Genomic DNA, 9,540 nt, shown 5'->3' with positions numbered 1-9,540 from the left:
TTATCTCATCCCTACATTCCACAGCGGTCTCGACAACATGCACAATAATTCTTGGCAATGTGTCAAATGCCTTTGTTTGCTTGTTGGAAGTGCGATAGGAACCATGGTTATGACCTCTGTGACACTGGGAAGAGGCACGGCAATGCATTGGGTGTGAGTTTCTAAATAATGTGTTATTATGACTCTCAAACAAAGTGAGTGACTCTGCCAAGAATCACAAGCGATACCCCTGGCTGAAGATGAAATAAGTGATGTCATGAGTTGATGAAAACGCAAGGAGTTAGAAGAGTCTCTTAAACTTTACTGCAGCCTGAGAGGACCAAACTGTGACATATTGGTGGCTAATCAATAGTGAGTGGAAATCTCACCAAGTGGACGTACAACATCACAGTGAGTGCTTTCAATCATTTCTTTCTCATTTCTTTTACGGTCAAAGAGGCATCTGGCAAGGACGGCAAGTCTATAAATCAAAAAAAGAAAAAAAGTTCATGACCTTAGAGACGATCACAGGCCAAACTGCAGCCTGATTTTCTAAGTATATGAGGTATAAAAGAAAGAGTAAGAACTTGGCCACGACAAACTCACTCATAAAACTGTAAGATTCCAAATTGGTGCTGGGGTTTTTCTTTCAATCTGCGGAGCTAGAAGACCACAGATCCCACGTTTAAGGCCTGTTTTCATATTTTCCTGTTGACACTAATTACGACCCCATCCATGCACCATCTACCACCAGATAAGGTGGAAATGCTCAACAACAAGCCCAGGACTCACATTGCCCCCCACACCCCCACCCCTCTCTCTCAGCTGACAACAGGAAATGTGTTGATAATGCCATCCCATTCTATAAAAGTTCAGTATCTCTCAGTCTGTGGTAAACAGCAGCCAGACAGCAGCCTTTGCCTGATAAAAACAGTCAAAAGAACAACCCATGTGGCTTCAGGTCACATGTTCTGTCTCTGGTATGTGACACAAGTGACTCTGAGAGATTAAAGGGTACAGAGAACTCGACGTCACTCTACATTTACCTGAGAATGTGATCAAAGTTATATTTACTGCTAATTCACACTCTGGAACTTAACCATTTTTTCCAGACTCCAGAACCACAGTATTAGTCACTTCTGTCATGCATTGTATAGACGGAGAAAAAACATAAATCAAGACATGGGATATATTTTTAATATGCTGCTTAAACTTTAAAAAATGGAACATATTCTGGAAAATACAATAATCTCTTAAATATTTACCTGAGGGATTTGAGATTTCAATGATGCAGAAAACAACGTATGATATGATTGTTTGTCCCACTTTGATTGTGTATCAGTAACTGTGTTATCAGCGGTGATAATCTCACTATCTGTAGTTCCAGTTCCTTGAGTTTAAGAATTTCTTGTGTCAGTTTAACTCATCCTAATTTGAATGGACGGTTGAAATTTAAAGGAGAAAATATTGTAAATTTTAGCTTATATTAAAGAGACTTTTAAAGAAAGAAGACCAATCCCCAGACTTGGAACAATAAATCACACTAACAGTGTGTCAATGGTTCAACAAGACAGACGCAAAACATAAAGAAGAGACGCAGGACAGTGATTCAGGTTTGTTATTTAACCAACACTTAGTTGTAAATTCCTGTCTGAAGGACGACTGTTTGCCAGTTGGCGGGAGTGACAGGCGTTTTGCGTCACCTCCTGTCTCAGCACTGCTTTATAGAAGGGCTTATACCACTGCTGCCACATTCACTATATCTTCTCCAAATGCTTCGGCAGTTACACAAAGTTATTTGTTAACATTCTCTGCCAATCATTCTATTAGCAAGCCTCCATCGCCCTCACACAGACACGGGTCTATTAGGGCTCCGGTGTCGGCTGGACCTGCCATAAACTGGCTGGAGCTCCAGAGGGTTGGCAAGAGACTAATGAGTCTGTTCTGGGTCATTATCGCCTGGAGCAAAGAGCCAACTGCTGCCATCAGAGCTTGTTCTGGTATTTACAGCTTTCACTGTCTCCAAAACAGGCAGGTGTTTTGCTTCATGCTCGCAGGGAGACATGAAAGAGGAAGGGAGGACATCTATTAATCATTAAAGGGAGATGTGATTAGAGAGACTCTTTTGATAATGGACTTTGTCATGCAGACAGTATTTGTCATGATCAGACACAACCCCAGGGTTTTGGTGACCGACAGAAAGGTCATGCCCCACACTTTGAGAACCCCTGCTATAGAGCAGATTTCCAGCTGCACCAAATCTCATTTTGCGATCGATTTTGATAATAATTTTCCATGATCCTGCTCCTCTAAGGGAGATGCAAGAATGTTAAGAAATATCCAGATATTTGTGCTGACCATCAACGTTTCAAAGGTCAGTTAGATAACAAACTTGTCTGTTTCAACACGTCTTTTTCCTGGTGATCACCGACTGTGTGCAGCATTGCCTCTGACATGACATTTTTTGCCTAATGCTCTTGCATCTCAACAGCTGCTTCCTCCTTCAACTATCAAGCCAAGATCTTGGAATTATCCAGAAGCCCTTTATTTATTCTTGCAAGAAAAACATTGCTTGCAGGGAAATCTGAGCAGTGGTTGTTATTGGCACCTTCACTGTGTGACTGCCTGCAAAGTTAAACCTGTAATTATTTTTCCCTCATGCCATCATCATTGGGTTATCCAAAGACAGTAATGCAGAAGATGTGCAGACCACGGCTGCTACACTGACACGAATGCTAAGAGATGGATCCTCTTCCCAGGAGGAACGGCTTCCACAATGTTTCACTCGAATATAAGCATAAAAACTTGATGCTTTGAAAGCGACCCTCGCTGACTTTGCTACACCGTGTATCCACTGACGTTCACATACCTCACCTTTGCATCACAACCTTTGAGGTGACCTGCAATGATCTGCCCTAGTCAATAGTTGTTAAGTGCCCACCGTAAATCTAAAAATGACACCTCTGGCTTGAAGTGCTGGTACCCTGTAGTTAAAGGGTCGGTTTGGGGCTGTGCACTGATACAGCTGAACAAAACACCTGGAGTCCCTCAGCAGCAGCACTGAGCTCTGATGAAAAACAAATCCCAGCTCCCCCTTCCTCTCTCTGCAGTCCCTGCAGCAGGACTGGACTGTGTTTACCCTGGCTGGGATAAACTAAAGGCTACTAGTGCCAGACCCACTGCCAGCACGATGACTCCTGACCCATATTCAAAAGGTCGAGGAAGTTCATGGAGGTTAAAGAAGAAGGCAACCAGCTTCAAACATGGCAACAATATGTTAAATAGAAAATAAAATCAAATAAAACCACACTCACTTTCAGGCAATTTAATTAACATACATCATTCAAATTACCATACACACTGCGCTGCTAGTGTTAAGTGCTCCAGGATTTTATTGCTTTCATACAAATTAAACATTATGAAATGCAAATGATAATAAAAAATCGTATTAATTTACAAATCTAGAAACATCACATTTCTAACACAGTCTCGGTGCGCACTTTACGCACGGGTGGTTGAGCGGGCGCAGGTCAGCTGCAGACTGCCTACCTTGGAGATGGTTAACGGAGTGCTGAAATCCCGTCCTCCCTTCAGCCGAAATCCCCACGGAGAGGTTCCCTTTAGAATTACGGTCTGGGGCATGTTTGCTTTTTAGAAAGTGGCGAAAAGCAGGCAGACGGAGACTGACTGACTGAATGGCTGAATGACTGACTGAGGGAAGAAATGTCCGCGCTCCCCTGATAAAACAGTTCGGGGAAAAAGGCAGAGTGAAGTAGCCGGAGTCTCCTGTCTAGCTGCTAGGCAACCCTGTCCCGACCGTAAAAACTTTCCCCTCCTCTTAATTCAAGTTTAAATAATGAAGCCGCCTCTGACGCGAGATGACGAGTTGTCCTGCCTCCCCCCTTCATTCTGTCTGTGCAGAGTGGGAGGGGATCAAGCCGCCGGGGGGAGTCACGGGGGGAGTCACTTTTTGCTTGGACCTGCGAAGTCCTTCAATTTCAGCTTCAGTGCATAGAAAATAATCATCTTTTTATTCTTTCTTTTTTAAGTAATTGAGATTTCCATTGGGAGTGACCAGGATGACCTCTGCCAAAAACATTAAAATATAGATGATATATATGAGTTTGACACCTCTGGTGTAAATGAAGGAAAACTACTGGTTATGGGCTTTAGATGCATTTAAACAAATAAACAGAAAATATATACAGGTAAAGCAAAAGGTACAAAAAATAATTAATTTTCTCCTACACAATTATAAATGTATGTATTGAACTTGAAAAAAAAATCATCAATCACCAAAACTACTGTAAAATCACCCCGTATGGAGAGCATGGACGTATGTAGTCTGCTAAGCGTGATGGATCCACCAGTTGTCGAGACGGCTCACAAAAAAGAGGGCTGGGGTGAAGTGTGACTAAACAGAAATGAAAATCTTGTGGGGCGCTCACGTTGGCGGATAATCCATCTCATCACTTAAAACTAAGAGCAGTCAGCCACTCACACATCAGGGTCTTAGGCAAAAAGGCAGGCAACAATGAAAACATGGTGACATTTGGATGCTGCGCTGACAGAGGAGACCCCTTGTTTGTGGATTTTTTTGTGGCCCACACTGTGACTCCTACATTTTCCCGTGTTCTATAGCTAGCCTAGACTTTTTCTCCTACAGAAGTGATGACCTCATAGGCATTTCTCAGATGAGACTTTCAGACATTTACAGCCGTGTGGCGCTCTATCAGCAGACCTGAGTCAGTTTGAGTCACACACACACCCGTCCCAGTTACTGTGAGACACCCCGATGTCAAACCAGATGGACCTAAACATCGGTTATTGTCCTTTTTTTTGAATGACGACGTTTCTCTTGCGTGAATGTTCTTTCTTTTTTTTTTTTTAAACTGCTGTGACAAGCTGGAACTGACGATAGTAATCATTTCCACTGACAGTTTTCCGTACGTCATTCCCCTCAGGGCTTTCAGTCGAGACAGGAAAAGTTGACTGACGAAGAATCAATCACTTTCAGTCCTTGTTAACATCCAATGTCTCTCAAAACAAGACCAAGCAGGATGACAACAGGGGTCAAAGACAATCTTTAAAAGATATAAGGTAAATGTAACTGTAGACGTTTTCCTTTCTCATTGGTTTCTTCAAAGGGTAGACTAACCATAGAACAAGACAGGATATGGAAGCTGCCGTCTGCAAGAAAGACTTATTGACCGCATGAGCAGGATGACATTTCGGATATGTATCTCCTTCAAAGCCCAACGCCAATAAATCACAGAGAGTCAAAGAGTCAAACCACGGAACAGAGTGCTCTTATCTTTCTGTTCTTTTCCTTCACATGGTCATTGTTGGAGAAATGCTTACAAACCTATTTAATCTCTGGTTTTAACCATGCAAAGACAAAAAAAAAAAAAAAAAAAGACAAAACCAGTTAGGACGAGGATGTGTGATAATCATGAACTGTCTCCATCTGCTGTCAGGGCGGATGATGTCATCTCGGTTGTTGCCTAAACGTTGATTCCTCACCTGTAATCATTTTAATGGAATTCTATTCCCACTAATTGCCCAGGTCGAGATACAGACTGTACAACCAGGACTGCTTTTGTAACTGAATATCTTTGGGCTTTTTTAGACCTCTATGGTTCTACAGACCAAGTTCATTGGGTTCGTCAGAACTTTTATCTGATTAATCATAGGTCAGGTGAGGAATCAACCTGATAATTGAGATAAATCAACATTCCCTAAATGACAAAAAAACTATATTTATTGGAAAAACAGAAATAGAAAGAACAGAAAGACAGACATAGAGAGCATTTACACGTTTAACGCTTTCATTTACACGTTATTACGACCACAATTTCACCTACTCCGTGTGAGAATGTGACTCAGTGTTACTGTATGTGCACACTACAGTATGAGTCTGATTGGTACCATATTTACTGCATTCCCGGAATAATGCGGATGCCCGCGCACACATCAATGACTACTTTTATGTCCTGTCCTCAGAGAATGGTTAACTCAGGCAGGAAACAATGATGCCACAGAGCTGTGGCTCGAGCACCCTATGGAGAAGCAAATAGTTACAGGCAAATCACGAAGCTTAATTTGTGCGGTTGCAATATTGCTGAGTCAGCAATGGAAAACAGATGATTTTATAACATAAACCCGAGGCAGGCTCGATAAGATCCCGAGCGAGAGTTTTACTTATATGTCATTAACGGGTTAAAATGGTTATGGATGGAGCAAAAAGCCAAGCCAACAATGTGGTTTTCCTCTTCAGGTATTACTTTACTTGATGTTTTATACTGGCTTAATTGTTTAACAGTACTTCACTGTTAGTACTACTTCATGTAGTAAACAGCTTCTGTGGGCTCAGGTAATGTAAATGCATACAGTACATGTGGTATATTTACTGTGTAAGGTACTGTAGTGTCACTGCTGTCTGTAAAATAAGTCATTAAAAGTTGTTGCGCTTACGTGCAACTAATAATGTGTGCAACAGAAGGAGGAGCAGGTTTCACATTGCGATTCAGGGTATTACACACCTCTTTTTCCATGTGTGAGCTTCGCAGAAAGAACAATTATTAGGTGCAGTAGGTAGCATATGGTCTGAGGATGGTTTTACACATTAGAACGTGTAATTATGACAAATTGCTCTTGCGACATATCTGAAACATTCTTGTTCAGAGATGTGGCAAAATGTCGTACATGTCGTATTACTGTCTGTAGAAGGAGGGTTGACTGTAGTGACAGATCAACCCTGGCTGTGAGTAAACACAGTACAAACACATGTACAGGGTTGGACTATGACCTGAACGTACAGCTCTGAGGATGTGATGCAACCTTCTGGTTGTCAGTACCACACAGGCAGTATTACAATACCTGAATTCAAGAGTAACTTGTAAAGATTGGTTTGCCGTTCCCTCAGCCACACAAAGGCGCTCTCATATCCGTGTGTGTGCAGCGTGTACAGACAGCTCCATATTTTCATGCATCATTGGCCACTTTATAACTCACCCTTTTGCCCCGCAGCAGCTTCAGACACACAACAGAGCAGAGTCAGAGCAGTCAAAGCAGGGCAGTCTGTTATTAAGTCAAAGTCTGTAACCCAACGATCCTGATCCTCGGCCCTGACCAAATGGTTGCCTTGTTTACTATGGCAAAGTAGTTCCTCAGTAGTGAGGTTTTTGTAAGTTGTGATTTAAACTTCTTGATATTGTTTTGGCTCTTCCCTTTGGGGGACAACACAGCAGCTGATCTGTGTCCCCCCCACCACCCCCATGGTCCTTTTTAATGATGTCAGTAATCTTCTAGGTGTTGATTGGTTGATTACAATTAAATGACATTAAATGTTAAAATCTGAAGGAAAACTTTTTTTTCTCATGCCTTTCTCTCCTTGTCCCTCCCTGCCTCCCCTTTCCTCTCGCTCCCCCTCACTTTCTCAGTCCTTCTCTCACACAGAACGTCTAATTTTGCTCACCAGGATGAGTCACTGAAACGTATCCACCAAACCATCTGTTGATGAGCTACACACAGTGATCTCAAGCTTCTTTAGCAAAAAACCGTAATTGGCACTAAGCTCCCCGATTACGCCAGGATAAGCCAATCAGAGGCACCGACTGAGTGGCCTATTTATACCCAAAGTCAGAGCAGTTATATAAAGGACCACATCAACAGGAGGATGATGAGTTCATCTGTTTACTTCTGTCCAGAAAGCATGGATATGGGCAACTTCTGCTAATGGTACTGACTGACTGATCGAGTTCATTGTCATTTTAATTCACCACCCCGACTGTTACTACTACTAATGTCACTACCACTAATGATAATAATAATAAGAATTATTATTGTTGTTGTTGTTGTTGTCATACCGTTGTCACGGCAGATGTGGCCCTGTTTTAACGTTGCCTTTCCCTTCCTGACTGTAACCCAACAATCCTGACTTTCTTCCTGTCTTTCATCAATGTCTCCATACAGTTATGGCTCCATGTGGAAGGTGCTTAACAGCAAAACAAAGACAAAATTGAGGGCTCAAGAAGAAAAAAGAAGTTTAAGCCAATACCAGAGAGTTAATCCACTTCTAGAGGAAATGAAAATAAATGACTGATATAAATGAAAACGATTCTCCGGGCCTTGGTTCTGGCTTCGTCGTGGTCTGATATTGATTTAAATCTAAGTGAATCATGTGTAAATGTCCCTCACAGAGAAACGTTTCACCAGATCAATGCTGTAACAATGTGTAGTTTGTGTCTGTGTGGGAAGTTTCTGGGCTTACAGAGCTACAAATGTTTCTCACAGGCAGCCGTCAACATCTGACTTCAGCACATTCACCTCTTTGTGTTTATCAACAGTCGATGTGCGGAAACAAAGAGTTGAAAGTCGGCACTTCTGATGCCAGCTCGCATCTGTGACTGCCTGCCTCCGTCCTCATAATCTATCAAAGTTCATAGTGAACAAGTACAGTACACAATGTATGTTTTGCATAGCTTTATATTGTTTTTTCGCTACATACTGTATATACTGTACAAATATTACATTAAACTTAATCCAAGAGCTTGTTTTGAAGGTAGCTGGTATTTTATTAGATTGACATTTTAGAAGAGAGAGTACTTGATGTAATACTTTGACAAGATACGATTAGCGATGCTGTACAACGATCATTAGCGATGTCGACGACGAGACCTCACAAGAAGAGCAGGTGTCGTGAAGAAGATTACACAGATCATAAATGCGGAGGGGAATCCCCTGGAATGTACGTCACTTCACAGTACATTTGACTAAGGAGAGAGAAACCAAGCAAGGATGCTATTAAATGCCCATTATCCAAATGTGCCTTTTGTTTAGAATGGTTCAGTTTGGGGTTTTTACTGCATGGGATTCTGAGAAGTAAAGCGAGTGGTTCCACTTCGGTTCAATGCTGTAAAACACATTTTATAAGTACACGCTGTTTATTATAATTGCAGTTGACAAAGCAAAGGCGAAACATTCAGGGTTTTGTTTCGGAGAAAATCTGTTCCTAGATATAAGGAAAGCAATTATTATGTTAGACTTTAACACAAAGTCTGTGTCCTGTCACACGTACAAAGGACTGCGTCTCTGGTATGAAGCCCTGATTTTAATAACTTAAGACTTTCTAACATGTGTTTTCTCTATCGTCACAGTAAGGAACCAAAAAAAGTATGTTTTTAAATGTCATTTTGAATATTTGCTGTGAAGAAAAGTTTAGGAATATACAAAAAAAAAATGTGTTTGGAGACTCCGAGCATAAATAAATGTAACCATATTTGGGCTCTGTTGAGGAAACTTTGTTAAAGTACCATCAGTTCTTACAAGACCCATAACTCAGACTGTAACAGGCAGGAGGACCACGGTTGAGCTGGACAACGTGTCCTCATCGTTGGACCGCAGTGTTCCTTTCTGGGTAATGTTGCATGATTGTATGAGTTACAGCTACTGGTCAACACACACAAATACACACACACAGCCTCACAGGACGGTGCGCTGTGACAGATAGATAGATAGATAGATAGATTTCTCTAAGTAATTGGAACACAAATGAACAGA

General features: G+C 41.6%; 1 protein-coding gene across 1 annotated transcript in view; it reads right to left on the bottom strand.

Moving 5' to 3' along the window:
* Positions 1-3,846, bottom strand: part of pdlim4 (PDZ and LIM domain 4) — a 34,859-nt gene extending 31,013 nt beyond the window's left edge. The window contains exon 1 of the mRNA XM_008332933.2: positions 3,529-3,846. Within this exon, the coding sequence (XP_008331155.1) occupies positions 3,529-3,621 (93 nt within the window). The 5' untranslated portion in view covers positions 3,622-3,846. The remainder of the gene's footprint in view (positions 1-3,528) is intronic.
* Between the last annotated feature and the right edge of the window lie 5,694 nt (positions 3,847-9,540).

This window comes from Cynoglossus semilaevis, chromosome 19 (genome assembly GCF_000523025.1).
Source record: "Cynoglossus semilaevis isolate Cse_v1.0 chromosome 19, Cse_v1.0, whole genome shotgun sequence".
Taxonomy (NCBI): Eukaryota; Metazoa; Chordata; class Actinopteri; order Pleuronectiformes; family Cynoglossidae; genus Cynoglossus; species Cynoglossus semilaevis.
Note: the sequence above shows the minus strand (reverse complement) of the source record. Positions and strands in the feature narration are given on the sequence as shown.